This window comes from Typopeltis vanoorti, chromosome 21 (assembly GCF_054136105.1).
Source record: "Typopeltis vanoorti isolate ZY-2024b chromosome 21, IOZ_Tvanoo_1.0, whole genome shotgun sequence".
Taxonomy (NCBI): domain Eukaryota; kingdom Metazoa; phylum Arthropoda; class Arachnida; order Uropygi; family Thelyphonidae; genus Typopeltis; species Typopeltis vanoorti.
This window is the reverse complement of record NC_143569.1, coordinates 109,169,460-109,190,028: the sequence shown is the minus strand read 5'-3', so window position 1 is coordinate 109,190,028 and position 20,569 is coordinate 109,169,460. Positions and strand designations below refer to the sequence as shown.

At 36.6% G+C, this 20,569-nt stretch overlaps 1 protein-coding gene across 8 annotated transcripts in view; it reads right to left on the bottom strand.

Annotated features, from left to right (window-relative positions):
- Positions 1-20,569, bottom strand: part of LOC150095182 (aminopeptidase O-like) — a 727,093-nt gene that overhangs the window by 394,499 nt on the left and 312,025 nt on the right. For all 8 annotated transcript variants that reach the window (XR_016550145.1, XM_090411274.1, XM_090411273.1 and 5 more), the window contains one exon: positions 12,102-12,223. Coding sequence is in view for 7 of the 8 variants with exons in the window: in XM_090411274.1 (XP_090267400.1) it covers positions 12,102-12,223 (122 nt within the window). In the remaining variant the exon portion in view is untranslated. The remainder of the gene's footprint in view (positions 1-12,101; positions 12,224-20,569) is intronic.

Here is a 20,569-nt window from a genome sequence, read left to right as displayed (position 1 = left end):
AATATAACAGAGATCTGTATTTAAGTTTTGTCGATTTGGAAAAGGCATATGACAAGGTGCCAAGAGAGAAGCTATTCAATACGCTGCAGTTATATGGTGTCAATGGGGCATTATATCAAGCAATACTTAGCCTTTATTTGAGTTGTGAGTCAGCAGTTAGAATTGAAGGAAGTACAGGAAGATGGTTTAATGTTAAATCTGGTGTGAGACAAGGATGTACATTATCCCCTCTGTTATTCATTATCTATATGGATCACATTATGAAGGAATGTGGTATTAAACCTGATATCAAAATTGGAGATGTTAATGTCAGCTCTTTGCTTTATGCGGATGATGTTATACTTCTAAATAAATCCGCTACAAGTCTGCAAGATTCTCTGACTAAATTGAATAGCTGTTGTAATAGATATGGTATGAAGGTCAGCAATAAAAAGACAAAGACAATGAAAATAGGCAGAATCATTGAAAATGTCAACTGTGTTGTGAATGGAGAACCTGTGGAACAAGTAAAACATTTCAGCTACTTAGGCACAATTTTTACTGAAGATGGTAAACTAAATATAGAAATAGACAACAGAATCAGCAAAGCTGGTATGGTGGGAAGTCAATTGAATAAATTCATATGGAATAAGAAAGAAATTAGTCGGAACACTAAATTAGCTGTATACAACTGTGTTCAAACCAATTTTAACTTATGGATCTGAGAGCTGGGTCAGAAGTAAAACACTTGACCAAAGACTAGAGACTGCAGATATGAGAGTCCTGAGAAAGATTAGAGGCGTGAACAGATGGCATCAATGGCAATATCATATTAAAAATGAGAATATTAGGAAAGAACTTGACATTGTCAGTATCCAGGAATGCGTTAGCAGAGCTAATCTCAGGTGGTATGGTCACTTAAATAGAATGGGAGAGGAAAGATTAGCAAAACAAGTGTTCTCTGCCAGGTTGGCAGGTAAACGACCCAGAGGAAGACCAAGATATAGGTGGATTGATACGGTACAAAGTGCCTTAGACGATAGAAATATAAGATCTGATAATGTTGGAGTCTTGACAAGTAACAGACTGATTTGGAGGAAAATTGTAGATAGGAAGTTAGTAATGATGTAATTTTTTCATGTAGTACTGTCATATCCTGTACACCCCTTGAGGGTACATGGCAGGAATTTGATGATGATGATGATGATGCATTCTTAGAACATCAGCCCGAATAGCCAAGTTTAACACCCAATTTCGCCCACCTAGGTGGCACCCTTTAGGACTCTAGGACTGACTTGAGTTGTTTTCTTCAGCCATTTTTGCTCAGTGTTAATGCCTGCATGCACATTTCATTAATTTTTATGTTCCCTGAAGATGGTAATGTAACATTACCGAAATATTGGAAGTATTAATTAAAGTTATTTAGTTAATATAATAATATACTTTGTTCTTTCCTTAAAATTAATAGTTATGTATCACCAACGTATAAGCTTATCTACAAGAATAAAATTAATAACTTAACATCTATAAAACCTACAGTAATAACTTTAATGAATTAAAGGTACAAATATTTCATACTGAAAGTAACAGTACATCATCAGTGTAGAACAAACAGTTAAAGGAATGTAATACAAAGTACAGAAGAGTCGGTGGATTACCAATGAAAATTGTTGCTGCGTGCCAGAAATTTAATATTAATAAATTATTATTAAATAATTCTTAAATGAAATAGTTTTTAATAATTTATTAATATTAATTTTCTGGCACGTGGCAACAATTTGCATTGGTAATCCACCGACTATTCTGTACTTCGTATTCCATTCCTTTAATTGTTTGTTCTACACTGATGATGTGCTGTTACTTTCAGTACGAAATATCTGTACCTTTAATTCATTAAAGTTATTACTGTTGGTTTTATATATTAAGCTATTTGTTAAGTTATTAATCTTGTAGCTATGATGTAAAAGAGTGATAGGGAAACAGTTTTCACATTTTTGTTTTTCACATATTTTATGGAAGGGTATTATGATTCCAGTTTTCCAATCCTTAGGTATTTCTCCCGAGAATAAAATTTTGTTAAAAAAGCTTCAATAAATATTTTATGGTTTCCTAGCCTCCACATGCCCAGAGTTCAGTAGGAATTTGGTCAATTCCAGGAGTTTTGGGTGTTTTCATTTGGTTTATTGCTTTAAGTAGCTCATCGTTTAGGATAGCAGGATACTCTTTCTTTTTCTTCACTATTTGATGAATCCCACATTTGGTTCTTAGGAGTAGTGTTTGGTAGTATTCTTTCCATATTTTTTGTATACTTTGGATTGTGCCAGTTTCCATATTATTAGAATCTTTCATTTTTAAAATGATGTTATAATATTCTTTGGTTAGATCTTTTATTATTTTGTAAACAGTTTTAGTGTCATTCTTTTTATTTGCTTCTTCACGTTGTTTTACTTTTTCTTCTAACCATGATTGCTTTGCTGCTTTGCACATTCTATCAATTTTATTTTTTAGCCTTTTATATTGTTGTCTGGTTTCTTTGGAATTATTCTGATTTAATGTGTTTTTAGCCTCTCTTTTTTCTTCTAGGAGTTTTAAGATTTCAGAGGTGATCCAATTGTCATTTGGTTTAATGGCCGATTGTTCTTCCCTGGTTCTATTCAGTTTCTACGTTAGCAAAATTGCAGTTCTGTTTCACTGGTATTCTAATATAATTTATTTACCATATTTGCCGGCGTACAAGACGCACTTTTTTCCTTTGAAAATAGGTCTGAAAAACAGGGTGCATCTTATACGCCGATACTGAGTTTTTTATTTCTTTCATTTCTGGAAATTTTCTCTGTTCCGAGTTACGCAATTTCTTTCTTGCTTCCTTGCAATGTGTGAGAGCATTCCAATTACGTGGAGTTCAGTGGATGCGCATGAATTGTCATCGACAATCACAGCTGTGTTCCTGTTCGTTTAAACTTTCCAACTGTTGTTGTGGTTGTTTTGAACGGTGATAAATTTCTGCCCTTAAATTTTCTCTAAATGTCTTGGCAAATTATGGCTGAAAAACGTCGGCATTGCTACAATATTGTATACAAGCAACGTGTGATTTCATATTAGGTATTTGTTGAAAGTAGACCTACTTATTACTTTATATTTGAAATACTGTAAATTCATTATAATATTCAGTGATAAAGTTTTTTTCCTAAAAAATGTGTACAAAAAGGGGGCGCATCTTATGGGCTGATGCGTTTTACGCCGGCAAATATGGTATATGTTTTTCATTTATTTTGCTTAGCTTATATCTATTAAGTTATAGTTGTTTCTTTGGAATGTATACCCCCCCACTCCTTATTTTTAAATTTTATTTAATCTTTGCTGAGAGGGCATCATGGCCAGAGTCGAAATCAGGCTTTTTTAGGGTTTCGACATTCTGGAACAAAGCTTTCCATTTGTTTCTTATTAAAATGTAATCAATACAATTTTTGGTAATTCCATCTGGTGATGTCCAAGTATATTTATGGGAAGGCCTGGGATAGAATTGGGTGTTGAAAATTAATAAATTATTTTGTTTGTAGAATTCAAGTAATTTTTCTCCTCTGTTATTTCTCTCATTTATTCCAAATTTGCTCACAACCCCCTTCATATCTGGTGAGTATTTCCCTATTTTGGAGTTGAAATCTCTCATGACTATTAAGATATCTTTTTTATTAGTTTTGTTTGAGGTCGTGTAGTTTGTGATAGAAGATATCTATTTCTTCTTCAACATGTAAATAGTCTAGTGCATAGATCTGGATTATTTTTATGTATATTCCCCTCTTCCTTAACTTTCATTCTAATTGTGATCATCCTTGGTCCATGCAACTAATTGGCTGTGATGAATTTTATAAGGGTATTCTTTACTAACAAGCCAACTCTTTCTCTGTGGACATTATGGTCTCTTCATGAGTAGGATAATCTTCTGCATTCTAAGTTAATAGCTCCTTCTCCAGGCCAATGCGTTTCCACGAGACCAATTATATCCCATTTGATTTTTTCCAATTCCTTTTCCATTAGTCCCGACTTTCCTATCATATAAATTGTTCTTATATTGAGAGTTAGGAGGTAAGAGCATTTTTTGGCTGACCACATTGCATATTTCCAAACTGCTTCCTGTGCTCGAAAGGCAGTCATGTCATGTCTGGACACGGTAGCATTTTCTCTATTTGGATCCTCCAAGTTCATAGGGGTTTATGGAAAACTTCTGCAGCTAGTCTGCCATTCCTCTTCTGCAGTCGTTGGTCCATGAATCCTTATTCCTTATTCAGAGCAGCCCATTGGGTTCTTGAAGCATCAGCAGATGGGAAAGAAATCAGAGTGTGTGCTCTGTGTGCATTAAACAATTACAGGTAGACAGATGATGGAGTATGAGACTTCTCCAGCAAGTGAGAGGTTGCAGGATGGAGTAGTACAAACCTGCCATAGAAAGATGCTTTTATGTTTAGTGTAGGCAATGTTGTCAACATTCATACCAACAGCTTGTACAGTTTCTTTAACACGCATACCAAAAGGACATATAGCAGTTTGAAGTATGTGATGCTGAGCTTCCCAAAGCAGAAGAGAGAGACTAGTCCATGTAGGATGATCTGGGAGATATTTTGTCTTTAGGACATAATTAAGAGACAACTATTTCCATCGAAGTGACAGAGCTGGTTCATTTGCTTCAACATATAGACCTTGAGTGGGTGATGTGTGAAAGGCACTACTAGCGATCCGTATAGCATGATGATGGATGGAATCGAACCATCGCAGGTTACTCTGTCTTGCAGAACCATAGACTTTTGACCAATAATCCATCTTTTAATGTATAAGTGCACAATAAAGACAGCAATGAAAATCGATCAGCACCATACTCAGTGGAGGATAGAGTGCAAAGGAGGTTCAACACTCTCTTGCACTTAGTTGATGAATGTGTGCTAGAAATGTAAGTTTTCTGTCAAAGATGAATCCCAAGAACATGGCTTCTCTAGCTACTAGAATAACAGTTCATCCCATTCTTATATCAGGATCTGGGTGAAGAGTGTGTTTTCGACAGAAGTGTACACAGACACTTTTTTTCAGTTGGAAACCTAAACCCATTACTAAGAGACCACAGAGGAACACGATCAATTGCTTGCTGAAGTTGTCTTTCAATTACCCTCATGTCATGAGAGTGATAGTAAATTGTGAAGTCATATTACTTCACAGGAAGCTGTTCAGTGATTGAGTTAACTTTAATAGCAAAAAATGTCATACTTAAGACAGAGCCTTGGGGAACACCTGTTGTTGATGATATGGTCAAGATAGCGTACTTCCCACTCTGACTTGGAAAGTTTGCCTGGACAAAAAGTTTTTAATGAATACAGGAAGGTGTCCTTTGAGACCCAGAATATAGAGGTCTTTTAATATGCCATATCTCAAGGCTGTATCATAAGCTTTTTCCATTTCAAAAAAAAACCCTGAAACAAGGCATTCTTGCTTCAGAAATGCATCTTTTATACAAGTTTCTAAACGAACCAAACAGTCTACGGAACCCACATTGTGTATTGTAGAAAAGTCTGGCATTAACTATTTTCTCGAGTATCTTTCAAAGACAGCTGGTCAGAGTAATATGTCGATAATTATTTGCTTGTGTTAGATCTTTTCCTGGTTTTGGGATAGCAATGATAACTGAATTATGCCAAGAATTTGGAAACTCTTCCTTTGTAAGTATTCTGCAGGATGGTTAAAGTGAAGACAAGACAGCACTGTTTTGTGTAAGAAGCGTGTCCCAATTTGTCTAAAGGGGAAGTTCTATAAGTCAGTTGTGAGGCCTACCATGTTGTATGGATCATTGGGCTGTAAAAAAAATACATGAGCAAAGGATGAATGTGGCAGAGATGAGAATGTTAAGGTCTATGTGCTGAATAACGAGAAAAGAATAAAATTAGAAATGAATTTATCAGAGGTAGTTTGGGAGTGATATTAATAGTTAAAAAAATGAGGGAAAATAGGTTAAGATGGTTTGGACATGTTGATGGGGCTCAGCAGATGAAAGTGTAAATAGGACTATGAATCTGAATGTGGATGGGAAGAGGTAAATCAAGAAAGACATGGAGAGAAGTGGTGAGAAGAGACATGGAAGAGTATGGAGCAACTGAAGAAATGGCACAAGATAGAAAAGAATGGAAAAAGAGGACTCACAAGGCCGACCCCAAATAGATGAGATAAGGCACAAGAAGAAGAAGATCCATAGAAGATGATGGTAGATGCTTTATTTCATAACAGATTTATTTCAACTTGACTAGGGTGATACAGCAGAAGAGATCTTTTTAGTTCCCCCTTAACAAATGGCTGAATGTATGGCACAAGAACATTGGTAGAAAAATATAGCCTTTGTTTCTCTTGCTGCTCTTTCAGTATTAAAAATTCAGCAGGATATGAAGCTGTTGCTGAGATTATGGCAAAATGTTCTCCCAAAGTGTCTGCAATAGCTTTGGGATCAGCAATAACACTTCAATTATAGTCTAAGGTAGACAAATGGTGTGTTTTATATCTAACTTTAATTTTCTGGATTTTATCCCATACAATTTTTGGACTGGTCATTTGATTAATTGATGTAGTAAATTGGATCCATGATTGTTTTTGACTCTGACATCTCACATAAAGTGCTATGGCCTGAGCACACTTAAAAGCTAAGTTTGATGTGGTGGGGTATCTACGAAATATACCCCATGCTCTGTGTTGATCTTTTTCAGCTGTCTGGCATTCTGGGTTCCATTCAAGGCTTTGGAAAGAGTGAAAACCGAGATGATGTTTTCGGGATGGAGGCTGTTGTTGCCTGGACAATGCACTTTGTTATATACTTTATTATTTCATTGATAGGTGTTTGACTGGCAGTATCAACATTAAATACTGCAAAAATGAGAAAAAGTGTTCCAGTCAGCCTGGTCCATTTTCCATATGGGTATCTGTGTGGGTGAACATGATTCCTGTGAAGACATTGTGCAAAGAACAGGAAAGTTATCACTTCCATACATGTTCTCTTCAACATATCAAGTGAGCAGTGAAAGAATGGAAGGGGAGCAGATTATAACATTAATTGCTGAATATGAGCAGGTAGGCATATGGAAGAAAGTATTGAGTCTATTATTCAAAAGGAACAGATCATTATTATCAAGGATTCTTTCAATAATTCGACCTCATCTATTAGTGTTGGTGCTACCCCACATAGTACTGTGACCATTAAAGTCATCCATCAAAAATATGGGTTCAGGCAGTTGCAAGATAAGGTTATCAAGATCAATTTCATTTAACTCAGCACTCAGTGGTAAATAAATTTAACATACTGTAATAAGAAATCCCACAGAGATATGAATCGCTACTGCTTCCAGAGCAGTATTAAGTTGGACATATGGAAAAGAATATGACTGCCCACTAGGATAGCTACTCCTACATGAACAGGACCACCTCCAGTTCTATCCTTACATACAACAGTGAAATTCCTAAAGGTAGGGTCCTCATTGGGTCTTAACACACTGTTTCTGTAGACAGAAACAGAAAGGGTTGTGTTTCTGGCACAAAACATTGATATCATCGATATTCCGGCAAACTTCATGACAGTTCTATTGTAAAAATCCATTGTTCCTATTGTTTTAGCTTTATAGACTTGTCTGGATTTTGAGAGGTTGAGGGGTTACCTTTATAACGCAATGTTCCAGGAAATTGGCAATAATTGGCATGCCTGTTTAATAAAAGTCATGCAACAGCACAGGTTCCAAGGGAGTGAAAAGAGGGTAAAATTGTTCCACTACATAAAGGTGGTGATAAGGCTGTAGCCTCAAATTATAGGCCAGTCTGTATATTTGGAGTTGTGGTGAAGGTACAGGAGAGATTGGTGAGAGGTAGGATACAGAAATGTGTTGATAACAGCAGTATTCTCTGTGATTATCAGCATGGGTTTGTTACGGGGAGATCATGTTTCACTAACTTACTTATATACCATAACAAGGTGACAAATACCTTGGACAGGGGAGATGCATATGCAGTGGTGTACTTGGATTTTACAAAGATTTTTGATAGACTACCACACACAAGCTCTTAAATAAGTTGAAACAGATGGGATTAGATAACAGACTTCTGAGTTGAATCAGTGACTGGCTTCCAGATAGGTAACAGAAAATTGTACATGGGGGTGTAGTATCCTGAAAGAGAAAAGGCACTAGTGGTGTGCCGCAGAGGTCAGTTTTGGGGCCATTGTTGTTCATTTTTATGTTAATGATATTGGGATGGGTTTATCCAGTGATATGCAGCTGTTTGCAGATGATGGAAAAATGGGGAGAGAAAAGCAGAGTCAAGTGGATGTTATAGCCTTACAAGAGGACTTGAATAGATTGCATGAATCAACAGGAAAGTGGGACTGTCAGTTCAATGTTGCAGGTGTAAAGATTTCAGATTTGGTATGCAAAGTATACACTTGGAGGGGACACTTGAAAGGAAGTAGAGATAAGAGATCCAGAAGTGATGGTGGACAGGGACATGAAATTCAGGAGCTGCACTGCACAAGTTGTGAAGACATTACATCAGATAAAGGCAATGATGCAGAAAACCCTGATGTGCAGAAGTAGAGAGGTTATGATGGCATTGTATAATGACTTGGATCAGGCCTCATATGGATTGTTGTGCACAGATTTGGTCACTGGGTTTTCATGGTGATGAGGATATGTTGGAAAGGGTCCAGAGAAGATTCACAAAGGTGGTGTTTGGAATGTAGAGTACGACAACAGATTGAGAGAATGTAAGTTGCAGAGCCTCGTGAATAGGAGGAAGAGGGGATATGATTGAGACCTATAAGCTAGTCAGAAGTTGTTATCAGGTTGAAATGATAGAGATTTTTCATAGAATAGGAGGGGGGTAGAACAAGAATAACTGTATAAAGAGGGTGTAAGTAGAGGAGTGAGGAGTTAGTTCTTTGTATGGAGAGTGGTTAGTGAGTGGAATGAATTGCCTGAATGAGTTGTGAATGTAGACACATTGAGTCAGTTTAAAACACAGTTGGATGATCATTGTGTGCAACAGTGTGTATCTCCCAAGATACATCTCCGATTCCATAAAGGTCAGATATTAATAATAATTCTAACAGTCCATTCTTTCATGCTGTTTAATAATTTCTATTTTTAATGTCCAGAGTACACCTCTTCCTATCATTTTGAATGCATGTATTTTCATCAATTCTACATTTCTAAATGTATTCAGGGTGGGTTGATCTTTTGTTTACAATAAGTAATATGCAGGTTCACTAACAAGACACAACTTACACTCAAGGCAGAAACAAAGAAAAATGCCACCATCAGCTGTGCATCAGCTCAGGAAAGTTATCTATTATATTAAAATGGAGGATATTAATGGATCCAGCTATATTTTATAACTAAATACAGAAATAAAGTCAGAAAAGTTTTGAAACTTTAACAGAGAGCTTATAAGAATATAGTAATACCTCGGCTAACGAGTGATCCTGCTAACGAATTTTTCGGTTAACAAAAATTTTTTTCGCTGTTTTTCGGACTCGGCTAATGAATATGGATTCGGCTAACAACTGTTTTAGTGGATGTGCACGCTAACATAAAGCAGCAAACATGAACGGTCGGGCCATTCCAGGAGCTTTGCATACAAAAAATTGTATAGAAAGAACATTTTCCAAAGATGTTTTCATGCAACTTCATTTACCAGTCTGACTCTGAGGGAATTCTGGAAGGATCATTGTCATATCCTTCACTATTCAAGTCATTGCCATGGCATGGGACAAAGTGTCAATTAGGACACTTAATGCTGCCTGGAAAAAGTTATGGCCAGACTGCTGCAAGATAAGAAGTGCTGTTTCCAGTGTTCAAGATCCTGAAGATACTGCTGGGGAACTTGCTGCTGAAAATGCTGACATTGTAGATAAGATAGTCTCCTTGGACCAAGCATTACATTTGGAGGTAAATGAAGAAGATGTAGAAGAATTAGTTGAAGAACGCTCAAAAGATCTGACAACAGAAGATCTTGAAGAGATGAAAAAGCAACTGAATCAGGAAAGAGACAAGAAAGATAAAGAGTACTCATCAGAGGAGGAGGATAGCAATAAAAAGGGAAGAATGCCAACACGTGACATTAAAAAAATGCTGCACTACTGGGAAGAGTTTCAGTCTTTGGCTACAAAGTGGCATCCCAACAAAGCTGAAATGAACAGACTTTGTGCCTTGGTTGAAGACAGGTGTCTGAATCACTTTAAAAACATTCTGAAAAAAAGAGAAGTTCAATCAACTTTGGACATATTTTTGACTTCTCCTTTAGCAAAGAGACAGAGGCCAGCTACTGAAGAAGAGGAGCCTTACCTTGAATAAACTTTGAAAATTTGGAAGAAGAATAGTAAAAACGCTGTGTACATATTTTCAGTTTAATAAAGTGTATATAATACACTTTATAATAGTAAAGATTGTCAGTTTTTCATTCTACTTTCCCTTCTCCTTCATCTAATTGGGTAGCTGTTCAACTCAGCATTTGGTGAGTTTTTGCCCTTTTATAGTGTGCTTTTTACTATTTTATAAAACTTATCTTTCAATAGTAGGTAGCATCCAGAACAAATTAAACAATTTTCTATAGAAACCTATGGGAAATCATGTTTCGGCTAATGAAGATTTCGGCTAACGAATGTGATTCCAGAATGAATTATCTTCGTTAGCTGAGGTATCACTGTATAACATTTAGCCTCAGAGTTGCCTTGGTTTGCACTACTTAAAAGACACCAACTCAGCTCAAGAGCCCATTTGTTCACCAATTAAAGGTGAAGATACAGGCCCCAGTATGTTATATGTATATATACATATAACATACAGAACCAATTTACAGAATTCTGAAGAAATACAATTTAATGGCTACTTTTATAAACTCTCAAACTTGTTTTGCCTCTTCTCCAATGTCTCTCCTGGGTGTATACCAAGTTCCTTGTGAGTGCCATCTATCCTACTCTGGACAAACTGGACGCTCAATAGAAAAGAGAATACAAGAACATCAAGCATATATTTACCACAGGAAATCTGAAAATCTGGACAGGCTATGCATGGAATAGACACAGACCATTCCATGATACAGGCCCCAGTATGTTATATGTATATATACCTATAACATACAGAACCAATTTACAGAATTCTGAAGAAATACAATTTAATGGCTACTTTTATAAACTCTCAAACTTGTTTTGCCTCTTTGCCTATCAATAAACTCTCAAATTTGTTTTGCCTCTTCTCCAATGTCTCTCCTGGGTGTATACCAAGTTCCTTGTGAGTACCATCTATCCTACTTTGGACAAACCGGACGCTCAATAGAAAAGAGAATACAAGAACATCAATCATATATTTACCACAGGAAATCTGAAAAATCTGGACAGGCTCAGCATGGAATAGACACAGACCACAATCTTTGGTCTGAAACACACCTGCTATATCGCTGTCGATACAAATTTGAACATTTATTTAAGGAGAGTGCTGAAGCCTTGCTTCACTTCCCAAACTTGAATGGAATGACTGCCTATCTTTATCAAAAATATGGGAAAATCTGATTAGAATAATGCATCATTGAGGGTTTTTTTTTTTTTTTTTCGAACTTAGTATTAAAACCACAAATGGTATTTTATGAAGTCATAAGGTCTCAAGAAACTAACAAGATGCTGTAATTGTTGGGTGATCTGTAGAGTATGACACTATAAATTATTATTATTATTATTATTATTATTTATTTATTTATTTTATTTATTTGTTTTTTTTTACAGTCATGATTACCCTTTTCCTAAGTTATAACATAATGTATCTGGAAATATAACATCACACAGCTCATTCTATTTCAAATAAATCCACTTTTTTTCATTCCACCTAGTAATCAACTGTCATTGCCAACAAAGATGGTCTGAAGGCCATATATTTGTCTTTCAGACCAAAATATATGGCCTTCTAATCAAATAAACATTACATTTGCCTCGTGTTTTTTTAAATAATTCATATTATCATGCAGATATTTATCTAGGCTACTCAGTAAATAAGAAATATAAGAAAGAAGAAAGAAAATAAACAAAGGGAAAAATAAAAAAGGGGATGAAATACGCATACCTAGCAAATCCTAAACTACCAAACCCTCTTGGTACAACTAAAATGTCAATCCGTGAGAAAGGATAACATCCGAAAAAATGCTCAGCAGCTTTCACACATTGAGGAATGTACACAGAAAGTTCCTATAATGGAAATTTATATGTTAAGCAATTTCATTCAAAAACTAAACAGATTTCTCAATTAACAAGTCATGAAAGAATATAAAAAAATAAGTGACATATCATTTCTAAAAATAATCAACTGGAATTGGACTCCTTGATAAAGTATGCCTCTCAATTTTACACAGAAATCCAATCTCATCATGGCATAACTTCTTTGGTCCTCCTTTCAGTCTAATGCCATCCACAGGTCTCTCTCTCTCTTTTTTTTAAACAGAATCAGTGGTTATACACAATGATAAAAATATTTAGAACTTACTGAAAATAAAATACTTATGTCTTAAAACCCTTATGATTTCTAATTAGCATCCAAAATGAAACTTTCTGATCTGTTTGTGCAAGTGATCTAATTCTCCATAATCTTTGAAATGGGAACCATTTCAACTCGTGATTATCTATTTGACTGAGTGATAAAATTGTGGTGTCCACTTTCCCAAATTTCATAACTTCTCTTGGTCGAACTCATGCGACCTTTACCATAACAGCAGTACACATTTTATTACCACCAAGATACGTCAAAAAGGAATGCTAACTTCGGAAAATTTTAAACGGTATAAGACTAATATAAGTAAGAAATGGAAAAGTTATGAAATTAGGGAGAGTAAACACCACACTCACAATGAAGAGATCTATCAGAACTTGTTGTACATGCTCTGCAGAAAACCAAGATATTGAACTAAGAGTTATCTCAAAAATAATTCCTGCTTTTCACTTCTTGGAGTGTAGTGAAGTAGTTCATTCACACATAAACCTCAACAAAGTGCCGTATGATGTTTGGAAAACACTCATCCTGCCTTGAAGCAAACTGCATACAGGCAACAGATGGATCTCAAGAATACGCACTACGCTTAGCTAAGTGCTGTTTGGATAAAAACTAACACTAAAATAAAAACTATACATATAATTTTTTTTGACAAGTCTTGACAAGTAACAGACTGATTTGGAGGAAAATTGTAGATAGGAAGTTAGTAATGATGTAATTTTTTCATGTAGTAATGTCATATCCTGTACACCCCTTGAGGGTACATGGCAGGAATTTGATGATGATGATGATGATGATGATAATTTTTTTTATCGATTCTTGGATATCTCAAAATACCAAAGTAAGTTCTAGATATTTTTACCTATGTGTTTTCTATCATCATCATCAAATGCTTGACATATAATAATAAGATCCTGAGTGCATGGTACAAGATATTATGATAATACTACATGAAATGTTTATATCATTCATAATTTCCTACTAATTTTCTTCCAAATGAATTTGTTATATCAGGACTCCAGTACCATCAGATGTTATATTTTGGTATATTATTATTATTATCATTACCCCAAGATCTCATGGAGTCAAAGACTCATCTGGGAGGTCCTTTTATCACACACATATCTTATCATACCATGTCTTAAACACACTCAAACTCCTTGCAGACACCACACTCTCAGGCAAGGCATTCCATTCATTCACAACTCTGCACGAAAAAAACCTGCTTCTTGCTCGACTACTCATACCCTCTTTATAGAGTTTCCAGGGATGACCTCTGGTTCTCCTCTGATCTCCCACTATTCTCTGTAGAACTTCTCCACCATTGATCCAATAACAACCCTTTACCAACCTGTAGGTCTATATCATATCTCCCTTCTTCCTCCTGTTCACCAGACTCTGCAAATTACATCTTCTCAATCTTTCCTCACACTCGACATTCCAGAGGTCAGACTCTACCTTAGTCAGTCTCTTTGGACCCTTTCCAACATCTCTTCATCCTTCTGAAAACCCGGTGACCAAATCTGTGGCCTAATCAAGGCCTTATACAATGTCTCCCTACTTCTACACGTCAGTGTCCTCCGCATCATTCTGAGAAGCCTTTGTGTTGTCTTCACAATTTTGGCTATGTGTCCCCTAAATTTCATATCCTTATCCATTATCACCCACAGATCTCTTATTTCCTCACCTCCAACAATATATCCTCACCAAGCATAAATTCTGCATCCCATCTGTGTTTTCCAAATTTTCAAACCTTACATTTTGCAACATTGAACTCACATCCCCATTTCCATGCCCAATCACTCAATTTATTCAAGTCTTCTTGTAAGGCCACAACATCTTCACTACTCTTTATGGTTCATCCTAACTTTGCAGCATCTGAAAACAACTGAATATCTCCATCCAAATCTTCACCAATATCATTAATATACAAGTTAAACAGTAATGGTCCTAAAATAGATCCCTAAGGCACTCCGCTAGTGACTTTCCTTTTCCTGAATATCGCACCCCCATACACAACTTATCGATACCTATCAGACAGCCAGTCTCCAATCCAATGCACTAATCTAATATCCAATTCCATCTGCTCTAGTTTGACTGTCAACTTATCATGAGATACTCTATCAAAAGCCTTTGCGAAATCCAAGTATATTACTGTGAATCCTTCTCCTCTGTCCAAGGAAGCAGTCACTTTTTTGTAATAAGTAAGTAGATTAGTAAAAAAAGACCTCCCTTTAGCAAAGCCATGCTATCCATCAAATATAATACCATTGTTGTCAACCCAACTCTGGATCCTAATTCTCACAAGTTTCTCCAACAACTTAACCACAACACCTGACACACAGATAGGCCTACAGCTTGATGCTTGAGTTCTATCACCTCCTTCATGAAGTGGCACAATCTTGCCCTCCTTCCACTCCTTAGGAACTTGACCAAGTGCAAGACTCATATTAAAAAAATATCTCAAGACAGGTGTCAACTCCCTGGCACATTCCTTCAGAATACATGGTGATATATTATCAAGTCCAACAGCCTTATTAACATCTAGTTTACTCAACTCCCAATACACCTCTTGCTCACTTATCAGTCTCTCCTCCCCATCATCAACTGCTCTCAATCTCTCCATGGAGTCACATTCACAAGATTGAAAGATCTTTATAAACTGCTCTTTAAGTATCTCCACCACACATTCTGCAACAGCTGTCTTTATACCATTTTCTCCAATCAATGTCATCCTTCCATAATCATTCTTTCTTTTGCTGGCTACATATCGAAAGAACTCCCTAGGATTCTTTTTAGCTTCATTAGCTAACTGCTGTTCATACCTCTCTTTAGCTACTCTCACCAACCAAGTCACCCTCCTTGCCTGGTCTTTGTAGATCTCATGAAATTGGTTACTTCCACTTCTCTTATGCTGCTCCACAATGCCTTTTTCTCTGTATTGCATGCTTAATCTCTTTATTCATCCATCTCACACCTACCTTATTTAACCTTCTCACCCATGGTATACATTTAGACATTGCATCTACTAAATATTTTTTGAAAATCCCCCAAGCAGCATTGATCTCTTTTCCAGCTAACTCCTCATTCCATGCTACACCTGCAAGCTGTCTCCTGAGCTCTTCATAATCACCCCCCCTTGTAGTTCCACATATACCCTTTTTTCACAGGGGTCCTTGCACTGCTGGCAACCGCCCAAGTAATCACCTCATGGTCACTTTCACCAATTGGTGGATGAATTGATACCTCATTGATAATTACATCCTCCGATGAGATGACCAAATCCAAGACCCTTAATCCTCTTGTGCCCTCTGTTACATACTGTCTGAGGTAGATATCCCTCAAAAACTCAAGAAACTCATTTTCTTTACTTCCAGTTGCTATCTCATCATTCCAGTCTATATATTGCCATAATTAAAATCACCCATAATGATCACCCTTTTCTTATTTGCTTGGTTAATTTGACTATACATTTCACTATCACCACCACCCACATCACCTGGTCTATAACAACATCCCACGAAGTATTTGATTTCATTCACCTCTATTTCGCACCATACTGCCTCAAAACCACTGGTACTATTTCTGTCTTGCATCTCAACTTTGTATGGACATAATGCTTTCTTTATCATCATTAGCATTCCCCATTCCTTTTTACCCCTTATATCCTCACGAAACACATCATACCCTATTTCAGAGATCTTCTTACTGAATCGGTCCACCTATATCTTGGGTCTTTCTCTGGTCATTTTTTATCATCCTGGCAGCAAACACTTGTTTTATTATTATTAGATAAGTTATTATTAGGTAATGGATTCAGGATTGGCTGTCTGATAGGTATCAGAGAGTTGTGTATGGTGGAGCAGTTTCAAGGAGGCAGAGGGTTTCGAGTGGGGTCCCACAGGGCTCAGTAGTAGGACCTATATTGTTTAACCTTTATATCAATGACATTGCCAGTGGATTGCAAGGGGATATTTTGTTGTTTGCGGATGATGCGAAGCTGGGAAGGATTATTAGTAATAGTGCAGATGTAGTAGCCCTGCAAGGGGATTTGAATAAGCTAGATAGATGGGCAAATGAATGGGGGTCTCAGTTTAATGCAGCAAAATGTAAGGTCTTGAGGTTTGGGAAACATCGATGGGATGCTGCATGCTCAATGGGAGTAGTTATACTGGAGGAAGTAGAGGGGACAAGAGATCTGGGATTGATGATTGATAGAAACCTGAAGTTTAGGGGACATATTGCAAAGATGGTGAAGGTAACACAGAGGATTGCTGCAATTATGAGAAGGACACTGACCTGCAGAGAGAAGAGGGTTATCATTCTGTTGTATAAGTCTCTGATCAGACCACACTTGGACTATTGTTCTCAGATTTGGTCCCCAGGATTTGAAGGGGATAAATTAACTGTGGAAAGGATACAAAGACGGATGATAAAGATGGTTTCAGGACTGTACAAGGATAGTTATGAGGATCGGCTGAGGGAATGTGGACTGCAGAGTTTGGTGGATAGAAGAAGTTGAGGTGATATGATTGAGACTTTTAAACTGTTGAGAGGTGGTTACAGAGTTGACACTGGGGAGTTCTTTCACTTGGTTGAACAGCGGGAAAGAGTGATGACAAGAGGCCATCCCTGGAAGTTACGAAAGGAAACTGTGAGCAAGAGGGTGAGGAGTGGTTTCTTTGCATGGAGGGTGGTTGAACCATGGAATGCATTGCCTGATAGAGTGGTGAGAGTGAGAATGGTCAATGAGTTTAGGGAGTGGTATGATAGACTTTGTGTTTCTTAGGGGGGGGGGGGAATCTCCCCTCAATGAGTCTTGACAGACTTTATGTTCTTAGGAAGGACCTCCCATGATGAGTCTTGACAGACTTTATGTTCTTAGGAAGGACCTCCCACAATGAGTCTTTTGACTCCATGGAGGCCTGAATAATAATAATAATAATAATTTGGTAAATTATTATTATTATAAGGTAAGTTAACGCATAATAATAAATATCTGGTAAATAAAAAGTTGATTATAAAAAGAAGGATATTATTTGGTGTGGTGACTCTATCGTAAAACACACCATTGATGAGTGGGGTATAACATCAGGTTTTCCCGGTGCAAAAATTAAAAATAGAAAGGAAGCAATTTATAAACAGAAAAGAAAAGTAAATGGGATCATAATTGTAGTAGGCACAAATGACTTAACTAGCAATAAGTTCAGTATGGGAGAGGACATGAAAGTATTATAGGAAGATATGAGAGCGAAAAGTGAAAAATTAAAAATTATATGGCACAAATACCTATCTGTGCCATATAATAGTATATATATTACCTTGATATGAAAAAAATGAATTATGAAGAAGTGCTATGATGGCAAATGATTTGATGCATAGGCTGTATAGAAGGAATGGATGTGAATTTCTGGATGTGGTATGCAGTGAGTTTGAGGGGAGACTGGATTTATATAAGAGGGACAGCTTACACTTGAATGCATTTGGCATTGGGAGTTGTGAAAAATTATTAATTGATATGAGACCTAACACAGAGAGTCAGGGGAAACTGAACTCAAATGAGAGGAATCGTGAGAATCTGTGTGTAAGAAAGAGAGAGACAATGTTAGATAACAGTCTTAATGGCTGGAATGGTTATTATTATGTGAATGATAATGAAGAAAGAACGATTCTGTGTTCATCCAGTTCGGACCTATCAAGCATGTGTATACTTAAATAGAAAGAGCTAATAAGCTTCATTTCGGCAATATAAACATTATTTAAATTAAGGGGATATTAAATCCCACATTGTTTTAAAACCGAATAAGAAACCCAAAGATAAGAATCAGAGAGTTTCATGCCGAATATAGTAAAAACTATAAAGTATCGGCGATCACTAGCGTGAGCTAATGCAAGTGACCCTAGTACGTAGTACAATACCGGACATTAATTTGGTCTAGCTACTCACTGATGAAGCCTCAAAAAAGGCTGAAACCGGTCTGAGTAGTGACCTCCCACTATAATGTAATAACAGCATACATTTCCTAGGAAATGTGTTTTTACATTATGGAAAATACCTATGAATAGCGATCAGAACTTTACCGCCTTTGCTACGAGTTGTTCGGTATTATGCTATGTACAAGGGTCACTTGCATTAGCTCACGCTAGTGATCGTTGATACTTTATAGTTTTTACTATATTCGGCATGAAACTCTCTGATTCTTATCTTTGAGTTTCTTATTCGGTTTTAAAACAATGTGGGATTTAATATCCCCTTAATTTAAAAAATGTGTAACAATGTCTGCATAAGTAAGGCACTAGAAAAGAACAGAGATCCAAGTTTTCGAAGTGTGTCATGCAGACGACAGACAAGTATAAGCAAAATAGCATGTAGGTAATTTATTATGTATGTACATGAATGCTAGGCGTGTCAGGAACAAAGGAGTACAGTTTGTTGCCTGGGTTGGCTATTAGAAGCAGACCTACTAACATATAGGGATTTGGCTATTAGAAGCAGACATACTAACTGATATCGAGTGCAAAGAGTATGAAAATAGTAATTATAATGGGGGACTTTAATTATCCAAACATTGGCTGGGTAGCTATGAAATCACACGAAAAGAACAAAACTGAATTTATTGAGCTGTTACAATACAGCTTCCGCAATGAGATTGTGACAAAAGGAACTTGAGGCCAAAGAATGTTAGATCAGATTATAGTGTAAGAAGGAGTTTCAGTTAAAGACATAACTTTTCTGCCTCCAGTTGGTGACAGTGATCATGTAGTACTCGCTTGGGAAGTGCATACGTTTATGAATGTTTCGTTCAGAAAAGATTACATACTGGACTACAGAGCAGGAAATCATGACTAACTGAGATGTAAGCTGGGTTCTATGCCATGGTATCAGTTATTAGATGGGAAAGATATTGACAGTACATGGGAAGTGTTAAAAAATACATGAAGAATGTGATATCAGAATGTGTCTCTAGAGTTCAAAGAATAAACAGAGTAGGAGTGAAATGGATGTACAATCTAATTAAGCAAGAGATTGGAAAGAAAAAGATGATCTGGAAGGAATATCATGTGCATAAGGATGATGTCAGTTATGATAATTATAAACAGCAGACTAGGAGAGGCACAAGTATTGTGTGGAAAGCTAAGTGCTAAGTTCGAGAATGAAAATAAACTGGCTCAGCAAGTTAAAGACAATCCAACAGAATTCTATTCTTATGCTACAAGTAAAAGAAAGGATGAATTTTAAAGAATAACTCTGCTGAATGCAGGTATGAAGGTGACTGATGGAGAAGTGATTGTTCAACTAATGAGCAGCCATTTTGCTAAAAGCTACAACCTGATATATGCAACATTGAACTAACCACTACCTCTTCACCATATGAGGAAACTCATGTAGATAAGGAAGAAGTACTACAGTTGTTGCACAAACTGAATAAGAATTGTGCAATAGGTGCTGATATCCCATCAGATATAAAAATCGACTTAAGTCGATTTTTATATCGCCTTAATGTTTATATCGAATTTATATCGACTTATAATCTGAGTCTCAGAACAGGGAAGATTCCACAGGAGTGGAAAGAATGTATGGTAATCCCATTGCACAAGGGTGGTGCAAAGACCGATGTATCTAAGTATCCACCAATCAGTATTTCAGGAGTGGTGGTGAAGATTTTGGAAAGGTTGGTTAGGGCTCACATTCAGAAATGGGTTGACAGAGAATCTCTACTTTGTAATGAACAGCATGGGTTAATTAAGGGAAGGTCATGTTTTAGCAACTTGCTCACATTCTATAATAATGTTACCACTCAGTTAGACAAGAGGAATGCATACACCATGACACTTTTGGATTTTACTAGCTTTTGACAGAATACAGCATGAAATATTGTTGCATAAATTGGAGAATATGGGACTAGATTACAAACTACTGGCATGGATAACAGATAGCTGACTGACAAAGATAAAAAAAAGTGGTATAAGGGGACTGTGAATCGACAAGTTTCAAGATAACCAATGGTGGGCCTCAAGGTCCTTGGTCCACTGTTATTCAATCTGTA